General features: G+C 43.5%; 1 protein-coding gene across 9 annotated transcripts in view; it reads left to right on the top strand.

The window, feature by feature from the left end:
- Window positions 1-16947, top strand: part of TRIO (trio Rho guanine nucleotide exchange factor) — a 268089-nt gene that overhangs the window by 55632 nt on the left and 195510 nt on the right. For 8 of the 9 annotated variants that reach the window (XR_014550935.1, XR_014550936.1, XM_083624561.1 and 5 more), the window contains exon 2: window positions 9932-10006. Coding sequence is in view for 7 of the 9 variants with exons in the window: in XM_083624561.1 (XP_083480687.1) it covers window positions 9932-10006 (75 nt within the window). In the remaining 2 variants the exon portion in view is untranslated. Of the gene's footprint in view, window positions 1-6079; window positions 6098-9931; window positions 10007-16947 lie in introns of those variants that run through there. The other variant, XM_083624564.1, reaches the window with a different exon arrangement.

Raw genomic sequence — 16947 nt, 5'->3', positions numbered from 1 at the left:
GCAGGAATGCAGGCTCCTGAAGGTTTTTGTCATCAGAAAAAACTGCTTCAACCCAACCTAACAATATGCTGGACTAACTTTGAGCCTGATCCTCAAAGTGTGATACTGATAGCTCCTTGTATGCAAACTAAGTTGCTGCAGTTCTGTGGCTTTTGTGACTCTTGAATGAGTTTGCCTGTAGTATCAAACACCAGTTACACCACCACCACTTTATGTCCTCTAAGAGTCTAGGTAGCTGAAATTGTTTAAAGAGTTTGGGGAATAAAGGCAGCGAAGCAAATTAAAACTTTTTTTTAACAGAGAAATTAACTGATTAAGAAATCCAATTAATCATATTTTCCAATCCCTTGTCCCCAATGTTCCTTTTCCCCAGCATCACCATCAAAAATGAAGATGGGGAAAAAAAGGCTGGGGGAAAAAAGACTTTTCTGGCATGAGTATTCCAGAGTTGGTTTCTGTTAGGGCTGGTTAACAAACAGAAGACGACTTTGGGTGCCCCAAGAAAATTTGCAATGGTTATTTGTCCTTCCCTTTTTCAAGTTTTAAATTACTGTACTTTTCCGTGTATACATACTTTTTAAATAAAAAAGTATGTTAAAAATTTGGGGTCTTCTTATACATGGATTGTCAGTGGCTATTTGGTGTGCTATTGGTGACTTTGTCAAGGTCTTGTGTTGATTGGCTGTCGCTGTGGCAATAGGGTGGGCGATTGGTGGCTTCTGCCGGCGCGGGGACAGATGATAGGTGGGTTTTGAGACATGTATGAGTGGCAGTGTAGGTCAGGCTGGTGAGCGATTTTTGGCAATCCCCCCTAAAAAAACTCAACAACTCTGGGCCACCCCCTGCAAGAAAAAGCTCAACAATGCTGAGCAATCTCCCCCCATTTTCTTAATTTGGAGTCCCCCCAAATAGGGGGTGTTTTATACACGGCGACGTGTTATACACGGAAAAATACGGTAAATTGTTCAAATTCAACCGAGCATATCGGATCCAGTCCATACCATCTACTCTCAAGAGTATGTTATTGAAAATGCACCCACAGAGCACCCAGGATGGTGATCTGTATGGCTATCTCTATGTAGCTTCTTTGGAGTGGTTGGTCATTTACCAGAGAAGGTGGGAGGTTGTAACATGGGGGTCTGAGTTCAGTCCCAGGTCCAGAGTGGTGAGTAAAATCAGGAAGTGCTTAACTGGAGTTGGTAAGAAGCCCCTGCAAAGATCTCATAGAATCCATCCATAATGAATTGGAAAAAATGTTTAAAAGTACTTTTCCAAAAAAACTGCACCAACCCAGAGTCCTTTTCATTGGGGCTAATTCAGACTGAAATTTCCAGGTGCCAAAGAAGGTTATTTATGTATGTTATTACTGCGGCCCATGTTTTGTTAGCCCAGAATGGAAAACAAGCAAGGTCCCAACTAAAGAAGGACATTGGCAACTTAAGCTGACAGAATATGCGCAGCTTGCAGACTTAACATATAGAATAATTCTCATGGGGATCTGGTGGCCACTGTGAGAACAGGGTGCTGGACTAGATGGGTCACCACTAGGCTCTTTTGGGTGTTTTTGTTTTATTGTGAAGTGGGGACACTGCCCTCCATTAGAGCATCACTGTCAAGATGCTCAGTGAACTGATACAAAAATAGGGCATGACTTTTATAGATGGTTCAATAAATTCAATATTTGGTGAAACTCCCAAGTATTGTTCTTAAAAGTTTTCTCCTGGTCTTCTTCTTAGGTTAGTCATACCATTATTGCAGCTTGTAAAGGTAAAGGTCCCCTGGACGGTTAAGTCCAGTCAAAGGCGACCATGGGGTTGTGGCGCTCATCTCGCTTTCAAGCCGAGGGAGCTGGCGTTTGTCCACAGACAGCTTTTCGGGTCATGTAGCATGACTAAACCACTTCTAGTGCAACGGAACACCACAACGGAAGCCAGAGCGCACAGAAACGCCGTTTACCTTCCCACCACAGCACTACCTATTTGTCTACTTGCACTGGTGTGCTTTCGAACTGCTAGGTTGGCAGGAGCTGGGACCGAGCAATGGGAGCTCACTCCGTCACGGGGATTGGAACTGCCAACCAGGCTCAGTGGTTTAGACCACAGCGCCAACCACGCTTGTACCCAACAGTGAACTGATTAGGGTTGCCAGGTTTCTAGAAGTAAAATGGAGCTTTTGGGGGGAAATGAAATTCAAAGTTGTTGAACATTTTTAAGGAAAAAATTCTGGGAAATACTGGATGTATGGCAACCCTCATACTGATGGGATATGAAGAATTACAGTGTTAGTGGCTCACTTTTGAAATGTACATAGGATTAGCATTGATTTCATATACCTAAAGGAGATTATAGCTTTATAGATCTTAACCTTTTCCTTTTAGTTGTCTGAAAAGCTTTGAAGACCACCACAGATGGGTTAAATATTTTTGCTGATAGTTTTAGTTGCTCTGGCGTGGCTGCACATGCATGGGTGCCGCATTCATTCACATAAAACAACAACAGGAGATTCATCTATGTAGGTGAAGGAATGTATGCTTGAGTTTGGCCGCTGAAATGCTCCATTGACGGAACAGAAATATTAGTTCATTGACTATATTTCTATCCTGGTTTTTGCAGGTGGGCAGCGAGTTTGCCTCTCAGAATGGCTTATGACAATCCAAGCGCTAAAATGCATCTTAAAAAATTATAAAATACCCAACAGTAGTAGCAAATCAACAGTAATAAAAGAGGAAAGATTGGGATCTGACTGGTTTAAAACAGTGAAGATAAATGTTCATCTGCTGTGAGTTCTTGGACATCACAGAATGGTTTCTCTGCTTTTTCAGGCTTGGCTTCTTAGGGGATCCTCATTTTGAGCATCGGCTCATCTGTCTTTCAGCGGAAGTGACTAGTATTTCAGAGAGTTGAGTGTAGCACCCTTGAAGTACACCTGGCTTGAGAGCAGTACATGTGAAAAGGATCTAGGAGTCTTGGTTGACCACAAACTTGACATGAGCCAACAGTGTGACGCGGCAGCTAAAAAAGCCAATGCAATTCTGGGCTGCATCAATAGGAGTATAGCATCTAGATCAAGGGAAGTAATAGTGCCACTGTATTCTGCTCTGGTCAGACCTCACCTGGAGTACTGTGTCCAGTTCTGGGCACCACAGTTCAAGAAGGACACTGACAAACTGGAACGTGTCCAGAGGAGGGCAACCAAAATGGTCAAAGGCCTGGAAACGATGCCTTATGAGGAACGGCTAAGGGAGCTGGGCATGTTTAGCCTGGAGAAGAGGAGGTTAAGGGGTGATACGATAGCCATGTTCAAATATATAAAAGGATGTCACATAGAGGAGGGAGAAAGGTTTTCTGCTGCTCCAGAGAAGCGGACACGGAGCAATGGATCCAAACTACAAGAAAGAAGATTCCACCTAAACATTAGGAAGAACTTTCTGGCAGTAAGAGCTGTTTGACAGTGGAATTTGCTGCCAAGGAGTGTGGTGGAGTCTCCTTCTTTGGAGGTCTTTAAGCAGAGGCTTGACAACCATATGTCAGGAGTGCTCTGATGGTGTTTCCTGCTTGGCAGGGGGTTGGACTCGATGGCCCTTGTAGTCTCTTCCAACTCTATGATTCTATGATTCTATGATTCTAAGTATAGCTTCTCAATTGCAATTGCACCTTTCTTCTCTGAAATAGAGATTTGACATGAGATGTGATGAGTAAGTTTTAGAAATGAGTCCTTGGAAAGTGCATGCAGTCATACCTCGGGTTAAAGACGCTTCAGGTTGAGCATTTTCAGGTTGCGTCCTGCGGCGACCCGGAAGTAATGGAACGGGTTACTTCCAGGTTTCGCCGCTCACGCTTGCGCTTGCGCAGACGCTCAAAATGACATCATGCGCAGAAGCGCCGAATCGTGACCCGCGCATGTGCAGACGCGAGTTGCATTCTACTCAGGTTGCGAACGGGGCTCCGGAACGGATCCCGTTCGCAACCAGAGGTACCACTGTAGTTCAAAAAGCAGCCAGACCCCTGAAATGGAGGGTAGAGGAAAAGCCCATGCACAGTTGTTGTTTTTAAAAAACAAAACAAAACCAGAGGCCAGTCCATCTAGTGTAGGCATAGGCAAACTCGGCCCACCAGATGCTTTGGGACTACAACTCCCATCATCCCTGACCGCTGGTCCTGTTAGCTAGGGATGATGGGAGTTGTAGTCCCAAAACATCTGGAGGGCCGACTTTGCCTATGCCTGATCTAGTGCCTAGAGTGGATTGCTGCTTCCCTGCTCTTTTTGTTCCTCCAAACTTTGGGCTTGGGAGGACAGCTTTGCAGGTGATAGAACTTGAAAGAGGAGAAGCCAGCCAAAGGGGTGAAAAACAAACAGGATATATGCTATAATATTGTATGGGAGCAGAACAAAAACATCTGTAAAGTGATGGGCAAGGAGATTATCCATGCTTCCTCCAGGTGCTTCCCTGTGCTCAAATCCTCCTGAGATGGCAAGGCAAATGGACAAAAGAATTATTATTTCCTTGGACTTTTATGTCCGATAACATTACTGTTGTGAAATATGGACACAGTGTGTAGAACGAAGCATAGAGGGCAGTTTATTCCATTTTCACGACTTTTCCCCAGCCTAGCTGTTAAGTTCCGCATTGTATTTGAGGTTTCACGTGACGTAAAAGCCACTTCTGGAACCGTAGTGCTCATTTCCTTGTTACTTGCTTCCAGAAGCAACCCGTTTGCAAATAGTACAGACACGCGTGCTAAACATATTCCACTGTAGTTGCAGATAAAATGTGGAAATTGGAATAAACTGGCATGTGAATGCAGCCTTAGAAAATACTGGCTGGAGCGGCTGCACTGCATTGTAGGGCTCTCTTAGCCAAATCTTTTGCAGGATGCTTAAGGAATTATTATACCTGCATTTAATGGTAGATAAGAATGTCGTACTAGAATGTTAAAATTGCTTATAGAGAACAGATATGGGTGTATGAAGGAATACTTTTTGTGATTTTTAAAAATGTACGTGATGTTCAAGGTTATATGCATTGAACAGCTCAGGACTGCAATACCTCAAGGACCTCCTCTTTCTATATGAACCTACCTGGACCCTGAGATCATCTTCTGAGTCCCTCCTTTGTGTACCTCCTCCTTGAGAAGTCCACAGGGTAGCAACATGAGAAAGGGCCTTCTCTGCAGTGGCTCCCCGTCTGTGGAATGTTCTCCCCAGGGAAGTTCGCCTGGTGCCTTCATGATACACCTTTAGGCGCCAAGCAAAAACATTCCCTTTTAACCAGGCCTTTGGTTGATCTGATTGACATCCTATGCCCTTTTAAAATATGTTGTTTTTTTTTGTGAGGTGGGGCTATTGGATTGCTGTTTTTATTTTGATTGTATATTTTGTGGTTTTATATTCTGATTTTGTTCTGTGAACAGCCCTGAGACCTCCCCTCCCTGGGTATAGGACGGTATATAAATTCAATAAATAATAATAAAATGATAATAACGGGGGTGGGGACGAAGTATCAAATAAGATCAAACAAAGTTTGGATCGCTTACGGGCGGGGGGGGAGTGTGTTGCCTAAAAGTATTATTCCTTGCCTACAGTGGGGTTTATTATCTTGGCTATTTATAGCAGAGAGTTTGTTATCTGTGACATTTGTGGTTTGCGAGGATAAACAGAAAAGAAGCATTGCAAAAATGGGCAGTTCTCGCCACACTCATGAAGCAAATTAGTTGTTTCATTGTTCCTGCGGAAATCTTGTGGCCCTGTTAAATTCAGGCTTGTCAAAGCATAAACGACTGTGCTTTGTTAGGTCAGGTAGGAACGACATGAAGCCCAGTTCATGAATCAATACGGTTCAAGCGTCGGCATGGAATAATGAGAGAATAATTTCCCTCCCGTGTGCTGCGTGCAAGCGGGATTCAAATAAGGGAGCTCTTTCTGAGCTCCCCAGCTCGGATCTCGGCTGCGCTGCCTTGCTCTCTTGCAAATCCGGCGAATACTGCAGGCATTGCAGTGGCAGCAGGAGCTGCAGACTGCCCTGATTTTGAAAAGATGACATCATCTCTATTAATGTGCGGTGCTGAGGTTGCTGGAGGGAGGGATGCCGAGCCAGTGTGTGAGTAGAGATGGATGCAGATATTTATGGATCTGTACACGCATGCAGCAATTTTCAGAAACCCTCCTTGTTCAGACCTCAGCTATAGATGTTCTGGGGTTATTTACTTTAAAAAAAACAACCTTGTAAATGGCTGGTGCTTGGCGTGAATTTCATGGCACACTTAGAGGGGGGAAAGGGGCACAATTTGTTTCTGGGTAAATAACCAACAATGAAATGCGGACTACTTTATTTGGTAATTGTTCTTGCTCACCTGGACTGGAATCCATGCTGGAGGGAATCATTTTAAGGCAACCTTTTAAAAGACATGGAGTGTTGATATATTTATTTTATTGTTGGAATTTAATGAAAGGGCATCCACAAAACCACCCCCTCCTTTCCCCTTCAGCATGTGTAGAACATGTTAATTTGGCCATAAATGGGTATTCTTGTATTTTATTAAGGCATTCCTCAAGAGTTGGGAGATACTGATTTCTTTGGATATCTGGAATAAACGAGCTATATATTTTAAAAGGGGGGATGGGGACCGGGACTTACATGCTTTTACCAAATGTAAAAAGCTGGTCAGAAGAATTGCCCACAAAAATGCAAGTATGGAAAAGCTGCTCCCTCCCAGAACAAAGGAAGCTGAGAGGGGGAATGGAATTAACAGGTAACACTGCAGTAGGGAGGAGAGAGGTGTGTAGATTTAAAGCTCGTTGGTTTGCTACTGACCATCCTCTCTGGGTCCAACTCCAGATAGTTGGGTTGAAAGTCTGAAGGCTAGGGGATGGTGCAGATGATGCATTTGTCTCCCCCCCCCCCAATGATTTTCAAAGTATATCCAGCGGAAAAGTCTGAAATTGTTTTGTGTGTTGCATAAACGTATGTCATTCTGGGGTACAGTGGTACCTCGGGTTAAGAACTTAATTCGTTCTGGAGGTCCTTTCTTAACCTCAAACTGTTCTTAGCCTGAGGTACTGTGGGTTAAACCACAGAGCCTAGGGCTTGCCAATCAGAAGGTTGGCGGTCCGAATCCCCGCGACAGGGTGAGCTCCCGTTGCTCGGTCCCTTCTCCTACCAACCTAGCAGTTTGAAAGCACGTCAAAGTGCAAGTAGATAAATAAGTACCGCTCTGGCGGGAAGGTAAACGGCGTTTCTGTGTGCTGCTCTGGTTCGCCAGAAGCGGCTTAGTCCTGCTGGCCACATGACCCGGAAGCTGTACGCCGGCTCCCTCGGCCAACAAAGTGAGATGAGCACCACAACCCCAGAGTCGGTCACGACTGGACCTAATGGTCAGGGGTCCCTTTACCTTTTACGTGTACATGTGGGAACCTCCCAGGCTCTTTCGCTCACCATTTCAGGGCACCTGGAATGTGAGAGGCAACGCCTCATAAAAGATATTACACGGTGCAGGATTATTCGTGAACAGCAGCTTCGTACAAAGTCAGTCTGGATTGGATCAATTTTAAATCATCGGCAATTTCCATCCGCTTCTCGCATTTCCAAACTCATACATTATCCCAACAAGCATGAGTACTAATTGGCCGCTAGAAGAGTTGAAATCTATTTTCTTGCAGCATGGGTAGCTACCAAGGAGCATAATTCGGAACATCTGGCCGTGTTGCCCGTTTCCCTTTTGTGCCTTGGAATGAATGTGTGTTGGAATTGATGAATTGATATAGAACGATGGTGTTGCTATGCAAGCACTCTCCCCATCATAGGTGAGGCCTTGTGCAGGGCTCAGGCCAGCAGCTATAAGACAGCCGAGCTTTGATGTTGCTTTGACGGAGCAGCAGTCCTCGCAGATATGGCCGCCGAGATCATATAACACTGGTCCTGAAAGATCTTCATTGGCTCCCAGTAGGTTTCCAAGCACAATTCAAAGTACTGGTGCTGACTTTCAAAGCCCTAAACAGCCTCGGCCTAGTATATCTTTTTTTTAAAAAAATAAATTTTTATTAATTTTCCAACACAATTATACATTTTTATCCAAATTTTAACAAAATAACCTCGGCCTAGTATACCTGAAGGAGCGTCTCCACCCCCATCGCTCAGCCCGGACACTGAGGTCCAGCTCTGAGGGCCTTCTGAATGTTCCCTCCCTGCGAGAAGTGAGGTTACAGGGAACCAGGCAGAGGGCCTTCTTGGTAGTGGCGCCCTCCCTGTGGAACGCCCTCCCAATTAGATGTCAAGGAAAGAAACAACTACAGTGGTACCTCTAGTTGCATTCCGCTCTTGTTACGGGCTTTCAGCTTACGAACGCGGCAAACCCAGAAGTGTTTACTTCCTGGTTTGCCACGCACACATGTGCAGAAGCGATCTGCATGCTTCGTGCATGCGCAGAAGCGCTCGGTCGTGCCGCACACATGCACGGAAGAGGCGCTCTAGTTGCGGACTTTTTGGGGTGTGAATGGCACTCCAAAACGGAATAAGTCCACGACTAGAGGTACCAGTGTACTTGGCTTTTAGAAGACATTTGAAGGCAGCCCTGTTTAGGGAAGTTTTTAATGTTTGATATTTTATTGTGTTTTTAATACTCCGTTGGGAGCTGCCCAGAGTGGCTGGGGAGGCCCAGCCAGATGGGAGGGGTATAAATAATTCATCATCATCATCATCATCATCATCATCATCATCAGGGGATTGCCCCCATTAGTCCTTAGTTTCATTCCCTGAATAAAGGCAGTCTGCTTCCAGGATCATGACATGCACATTAGCTTACAAAAGAGGTGAACTGTACAACCTTAACACCAAGCAAATTAACAAGCAAGCAGAGGTTTTAAAAAGCAAATCACACAACAAAAGATTGAGGGCGATGGGATTGCACTCTCCTCGCCTTCCCTAGCTTTAGTTTATCCTGCCAGCCATAACCAGCACTGTTTGTTTAGGGAAGTAAATGTGAGATTAAGAGGTTGTGTTTTGCCATTCTATAGGTATCTAAGGACACTAAGCAAGATCACTTACTCACAGACTAAAGGACCGAAAGTTTGCATGAGGAAAGGCTGTTGGTTAACTGGGCAGTATAATGTGCCTGTCGTGAAAAATAAAATGTCCACGTTGTTTTGGATAATGATTTTAATCAATTATCTGCACTTTCTGGAAACAGTTGAAGACATTTTGTTCTGACAAGCTTACCCAGCTGGAGAAAAGAGATTTTACCACTAGGGTTTTAGTCTTGCTTTAAATATACTTGTGTTTTAACTGTTATCAATTATCTTACCTGTAAATTGCATTGAGAAGGTGATTTATAAGGGAATTAATAAATGTAATTATAATAATAAATAACAATTTTGCAGCCTACCCTGAAGAGTGTCACACTGTCTTCATTGGTGTTTAGCTCCTATTAAGTGTGTTTTTGGATTGCAGCCTAAATATTTGCAGCACAATGATAAATACGTGGCAATACTTATTGTGTCATACTTATAGTGCTTGACCTCTCTGCTCATATTTTGGACCTGTTTATGTTCTCTTACAGGCTTTTTAACTCAAATATATGTGAGAGGATAATGGACTCAGATTTAAGATTTTATAACTGCAGTTGTTAGAGTATGCTTTTTTGCATGTGGATGACATTTAAACTAAGCTGTTTTTTTAAAAATCTGATTTTAGGGCTGCTGTTCTACTACAGCTGCATTGAATAGGGTAGAGTTTTTCACAAGGAACTGTACAATAAGCAGTCTTCTTCGCTCTCCGCAGTGTAATATGAAATGGTACAATCCATTAAAAAAGCTATACCATGAAATGCTATAGTCCCAGAAACTTTTGTCTTTGTTGAATATGTATAGCTCAGTTCTCTTCTGGGAAACGCATATTGATTTTAAAGCCAAATAACCTCCATTTTATTTATTTCTTCAGGATTTCGTAAAAATGATGAAATGAAAGCTATGGAAGTCCTGCCAATCTTGAAGGAGAAAGTTGCATACCTGTCAGGTAAGGAGATGCATTTTGTGTTCAATCCTGATCTGTATTTCATGGATATTTATTCAGTGCTCACCAGCAACACAATGTTGTCCATTTTTACTCAGCGGTCAGACTCAGTTGGGTCAGTTGAATTTACCTGCATGGGAACGTGCGTTGGGCTTGCAGTCTAGGACATGAATGAGGTGTTGGCAGCAAAATAACATATAAGATGCTTTGAATAAAAACTTAACCAGGTTTTTCTCAAGTCTTTCTCCTTTCCATGTAAATAAAAGAAGTGTTTAATTTGTATACATCGGAACCTCAGTTTTCAAACATAATCTGTTCGAAACGTAATCCATTCGAAAACCCAAGGATCAATGGGCGGTCGGCAGAATCCATTGAAAAAATGGAAAAACGCGCCTCAGAAGTCGTTTGACTTCCGAGGCACGTTCAAAAATGGAAGCAATTACTTCCGGGTTTTCGGTGTTCATGTTCCCAATTGTTCGACTTCTGAAATGTTCAAAAACCGAAGTTCCACTGTATAAGGAGTTCAAACAACTTCATATCTTTAGAAGAGTTGTCCTGTTTTTAAATTTACCTAACAAATATTACTTGTGTTTCTTTGTTTTGAGGTAGGGGGTGCATTCCAAATACTCAGTGGATCACTCCTGCATAAAATTGCTCAGGAATTTTAACTTAAAAGAGGATACCGTATTTTTCGCCCCATAGGACACACCGCCCCATAGGATGCACCTAGATTTGGGGGGGGGAATAAAGAAAAAAAATTTATCCCCCCCCCCCCAGGTGCGGGGCTGGCGCGGGGGAAGCCTGAGCTTCCTCCAACCCCAGCCCCCAGAACAGGCTGCTGCCTGCGAGCCCGGCGGGACCTCCCGCCGGGCACTCAAGGCTTGCGGACATTTGCCCTGTGCTCCGGGCTGCAGGCTGCTGCTTGCAAGCCTTGGGAGCCCTACGGGAACTCCCGCGGGGCTTGCAAGGCTTGCAGATAGCTTCCTGAATCCTGGAGAGCGAGAGGGGTCGGTGCGCACCGACCCCTCTCGCTCTCCAGGCTTCAGTGAAAGCCTGCATTCGCCCCATAGGACGCACACACATTTCCCCTTCATTTTTGGAGGGGAAAAAGTGCGTCCTATAGGGCGAAAAATACGGTATATATTTTTTGTTTCTCCCGATATATATACTCCATAGTGCTACCTCTGAGGACGTCCTTTTGGAGTAGCCATTAGAGTTTTAGACTAGAACCTGGGAGACCAGGGTTCGAATTCCCACTCAACCACTGGGTGACCCAGGGCTAGTCTGGGTATCTCAGCCTAACCCTTTGGGGAAACACCATCTTGAGCTCCTTAGAGGAAAAGTGGCGTGTAAATGTAATGAACTGTTCTTTATTCCTCCGAATCTTCTCTTTTTAAGAGAGGTTAATAGGACAGTCTCTTCTGTATTCATTTGTAGTCTTGGGCTTATTAATCCAAGAGCCAGGGGAGACATCCTAAACAGTTTCTGATGGGTTTACCTTACTGGTTGTTTTTTTTAAAGGGTTAAGGACCCCTGGATGGTTAAGTCCAGTCAAAGGTGACTATGGGGTTGCGGCACTCATCTCGCTTTCAGGCTGAGGAAGCTGCCGTTTGTCCACAGACAGCTTTCTGGGTCATGTGGCCAGCATGACTAAACCTCTTCTGGCACAACGGGACACCGAGATGGAAACCAGAGCTCACAGAAACACTGTTTACCTTCCCACCACAGCAGTACCCATTTATCTACTTGCACTGGCATGCTTTTGAACTACTAGGTTGGCAGGAGCTGGGACAGAACAATGGGAGCTCACCCTGTTGCGGGGATTCGAACCGCCAACCTTCTCATCAGCAAGGTTCAGTGGTTTAGACCACATCGCCACCCGCGTGTGCCTGAAGCTGTTACGGCATTTCAAAACCAGCTAGTTTCTAAATCTGTGGAAGAGCGGGAACTGAAAGCCAGTTGGTGAAAGAATCGGACCCTAAACATTGAAATGAGCTTTCTACGGCCCCATATGTCGCTAGGTAGCTTTCCAAAGAGCAGCACGCAACGTGCTTTAATGGTTTGCGGCTGTTAAATAGACTACGTCTGTGACATTCTTTCAAGTTTAAACACTTTAAAAGCTGTTGGGATTATCATGGAGCAGTCTTTTCGCCCACAATCCCTAAGCAACTGACTACTTAAAAGGATGTGTTCTGCCTCCCAGCTCTGTTTGGTTTAGCGGTGTGAAATCGCAGAATGCAAAAAAAGGGTTTTAACTCTGTCCTATCGCCGCGGCCCAGATTTGCTTGAAAAACCCACTTGCTGGGCTCAAAACAGCACCCTCCCCCTTTGACGCATCCCAACAAAAAATAAATGTGAATGCTGCTTATATAGTTGTATTATTGTGCTCATAGGAATACATTTAGCGCTGTATAATACTTTTCAAACTTGGAAATATCTGGTTTGAGTCTCATCTTAGCCATAAGTAGCCTGAGGAAAATTCCAAATCTGAGTTATGAGGATAATTATTCTGATTACAGACATGAAGCTCCTTTTTTGAAAGGGGGGATGCAAAAAAAAAGGGAGCCCCCTCCCTTTCCCCTAAAAACTGAAAAAATGTTGGACTATGACATATGAAAAGGTAGAGAAGTTTGTTTCAGTCTGGGCAAGCCTTCAGTTGTAATTATTATTATTATTATTATTATTATTATTATTATTATTATTACTACTACTACTACTACTACTACTGCCATTCACCTGAGAATAACAGGGTGGCAGGGTGGTTTATAATATAAAAACTCAATAATGCACAACAAAGTAACAAAACCAGTAACACCAGTGCCACACAGACAATTTAAAAGGACATAGATTGTGTTAATAGCCAAAGGCCTGAGACAAGAGAAATCCGTGATAAATATAACAAATATGAAGAAGCAGAAACTGAACGATAGCTCAGGAAAGGGGACTGATAATATTTCATGTAGTATTCATTGAGTCTTGGTTTCCTCCCTTTCTTCTCAGCTCTTTTTGTGGAAATAAGTGCTTTATTTCTGCTTGACACTTAGCTCATGGTGCCTAAGGTTAGTAAGGGTCATGTGTTGCATGTTCTGCCACCGTGAGCAGTAGCCCCAACACGAGTTACCACCTTTTAGTGGAGACAAAACAATAGAGAAGATTTCTGAGATCCCAAATTCAAGCATGATTTATCTGACCGTTGCGCAGGAGCCCAGAAAAGCACTGACGCCGTAAGTCAAGACGCACACTCCCTCCCAACCCCATAACTGTACTTGGGGGGGAACTCAGAACCTTCAGAGTGCTACATGGTCAAAGTTAGCTCCGTACCCCTCACCAAGTTTGGGGCTGGCAGTGGCGTATCCGATTTGTAGACATTTTGAGTGTTAGGAATATGGTTCCGTCTTTCTCAATTTCTAAAAGTCAAGGTGGTCATTTTTGTTGACCTTTGTTTTACTCCAGGCACTGCTTGTGTGTTGGTTAGGACAAGCCTAGACTTGTATGGGGCCTCGAAGTGTGAGATAGAAATTTCTCTATAAATAAGTCAGTCAGTTAATCAGTCAGTCTTATAGCAGGGAACTATTCCCAAATCAAGCTGAGCTCTCAAATCAACCTACACACACACACACACTTGTACCTCAGAAGTTGAACGGAATCCGTTCCGGAAGTCTGTTCGACTTCTAAAACATTCGGAAACCAAGGTGTGACTTCCAATTGGCTGCAGGACCTCGTTGGACGTTCGGGTTTCAAAGAACGTTTGCAAACCGGAACACTCACTTCTGGGTTTGCGACAGTCGGAAGCCAAAATGTTAGACTCCCAAGGCGTTCAGGATCCAAGGTGCGACTGTACAGCCTAGGCTTTAGTCTGGGTAGTTTGGTCTATGGTTAGCAGAAGATACGCGCCCTAGATTCCATGTTACATCTTTCACCAAGATGGGCTTCGATTTCTTACTCAAAATGCCTGCCTTTTGCTACAGATCTTCTGTAGCTGCGTAAGAGGCAGCCTACCTGCCTTTTATGTCAGCTGGTGAAAGTATATGGAGCTAGAACCATTTTTCTCTTTTTGTTTCTTCGGCTGCAGATCTGTGGTTCTTTTGTTCATTGTTCTTGGTTAAACAAGACTGTGTTTTCCCATCCGGGAGAGTCTGACTAAGCTCAACTCGCCCTAGGTGTAAGTCTTTCTCTGCTAAGCCAAGTTAACGGAGCAGCGTGGAGCAGATGGGTAGTTAGACTTTGGAAGTTTAAAGTTTCGCTTTGTTATCTTGGTAGTGCCTCTCATAATATGAGTCCAACAATGCTTTCACCCCGGTAAGTATTGGTATCTATTGACAATGTCTCTCTGCTGTGTTAGAATATCCTTAGTTTCTGCAGTGAAGCTGGAATAACTAAGCACCCATCTAATCTGGGCTTCTACATGACCCCTGGAGACCCCAGTGGGTTCTTGCCATATTTTCTTGGTTTACTGTACCCCAAAAATGTGTGAATCCTAATCAGAGATGACTGTCAAAGATTAGTGCTGGAGAGAGATCAATATCTTATTGGGTTTGGGTTCATTAACAGTTGCACATTCCTTTTCTGCCACCACCAAACCTACATTCGTGGAGATTATAATTTTGCAATAGTGTTAAAATAAAGAAGAAAAATACCCTCCCCCCTTTTTTAAAAAAGGCGGTGTAACTGTATAGATAGGTTTGTTTAATTTTTTTTTTTTTATTAAATATTTATTGGTATTTTCAAAAGACACACAACAAACAAAAACAAAAAAATAAACAAAATAAAAACACCACAAAAAAGCATATTCGAAACTAAACAGAAAAATAGAAAAAACACATACAGTTTCTGATACTTATTTTCCTCAACCTTGTTTCTCAGACCTCCTCACACCTCCCCTTCTTGTATTCCAATTTAAATTGTCAATTCAGCAAGTCCTTAACTTATTTCTTCACCTTAACTTAAACATTTATTCTAACATACTGTTATTTTACTTTACTTCTTTTTTCCATTTCCTCCATTTATTTTTAACAGCCTTATTTTCACTTAATTTAAAAAAGAAAAGAAAAAAAAAACCAATTTCACCTTATTAAAATTACACATCAATACTTATACCTCATTAATTTATTCTTAAACCTTTTTCCTAAGGTCGACCAAAATTTCCCTTCCACGGTTTACCCAATTTCCTTACCACTAACAAAATATAAAACAAACAAAGCAATGCAAATTATCCTTATGTACCCTTTGGATTCCCAACCTCCACCCACCCTTCTCCCGGTTCCAGTCCCCAACCAATATCCATCAGTCTTTATATTATTTATTTAGCCTGGAGATCTCAGGTCCGAGGCCCTTATGTCTCTCTCAGTTCCTTTCTGCCGGTCTCTTTGATAGACCTTGATGTTAAGCCCCAGGTCTCGGAGGGGCTCCGGCCCAACAGAATCGATGTTGCTTCTAGCCAGTCCTCCATACTTAAAAGCAAAGGCAAAGCCTATGGGGTATTCCAACTCTTGTTTCAAATTTCTTTCAAATCCAAATGTCCCCACAGCTCCAGCTTCCACCTTCAACAAATTTATAATCCTCAGGTCTTCAGATCTCCTCAAAAGAGGATCTCTCCATTTTCCAAATTCCCAATCAAACCAGGCTTTCCGCATCCAGTTTTTATTGTCCTTTTTTATCATCATGTCAGGCCTCATATTGTAGCTCTCCTTTGACTCCTGCAAACCTCCATCTCCTCCTTCGTTTTCTTCAAAAAGAACATATTGCTCCATCGTGTCTACGCTTTCGGTTTCATTTATTTGTTCAGTTGAATAGGCTTCCTGTTTCAAATCCTTATCAGGCTCCAAGCTGTTGTTTACTGTCCAGTGTAATAGCGATACCTCTGTAGACAAAGCATCGTACTCATCTTGTAAGTTTCCCAAGAGAACCAGTGCTCTGTCCAATTCTGCTTGGAATTTAGACACTCCAGCCATTTTTGTAATGTAGTATCCTTGTTACCCCTCTAGGGGGATTTAATTCCTTGATCTTCCTTTCAGCTCAAAAACCAAAAGTCCAGTTATTTTGTATCAACCTTATTTTCAACAAGTTATCCCGAATAAACCAGCAAAAACAGCAGAAACAATGTTCTCTTTTTCCAGCTGACAACTAGCTGACTAGCAGCTCACTTGACAGCTGTCAAAATCTTCCATACAACAGGCTTTCTCATCGGACGTTCCCGGGTCTAGGGGGGGGGGTGTAGTTTCAGCTCCCAAAATTCTTTTTATCCTCCAGAATATCTTCTTATAATGTCCAAACCGTGAGGTCAGGCTCTTTTGTTAAAAAAAAGCAAGAAACAGATTCTCTCGACCTTAGCTGCCCAGTCCTTTGCTTTAAGTTGTTTACAAAGAGGGGGGGGTGGACTTCCTTTTTAGCCCCTTCCCGCTCGTTCCAAATCCAAGATAAGAAATTTTTTAAAGTTCCAATCTCCGTATTACTCACGGGTTGATGTTTTAGGATCCAATCACTCTTAGAAGAAGTTGGCGCTCTCTGTCAATGGCTTGCGGCTTCACTCCGTAGACGAGGGAGTACTCTCAGCACCACGCCTTACCCTGCCTCCGTTCCGAAGCCTTTAAAAAGGCTCCGTCGCGGATTGGGGGGGCGCAAATGGTGCCCGCCGAGTCTCTGTGTTCACAGGCATCCGCGCCTGTGATTTTAAGGGTCCCCGCTTCGCCGCAGCGGCCAGACCCAGACGCTACGGAGCCGATTCCCTCCGGAGCTCGGAGGGAATCCGCCATTAAACAGTGGCACCAACCCGGAAGTAGGTTACTTACCTGGCAGGGGAGACACCTTGATCAGGTTTGTTTAATTTAAAACATTTATTATGAGTTTTTCATTGCAAATACAACTCCTGAGCAGGTTACAAATGAAAGCAATTCTGGCTATAGGTACTAAAAAGCAAGGCAGGTGGTTAAGAAGCCAGCTGAAAT

This window comes from Podarcis filfolensis (assembly GCF_964270895.1).
Source record: "Podarcis filfolensis genome assembly, chromosome: 7".
Taxonomy (NCBI): Eukaryota; Metazoa; Chordata; class Lepidosauria; order Squamata; family Lacertidae; genus Podarcis; species Podarcis filfolensis.
The sequence above is the reverse complement of the archived record's forward strand: the minus strand, read 5'-3'. Positions and strand labels throughout refer to the sequence as shown.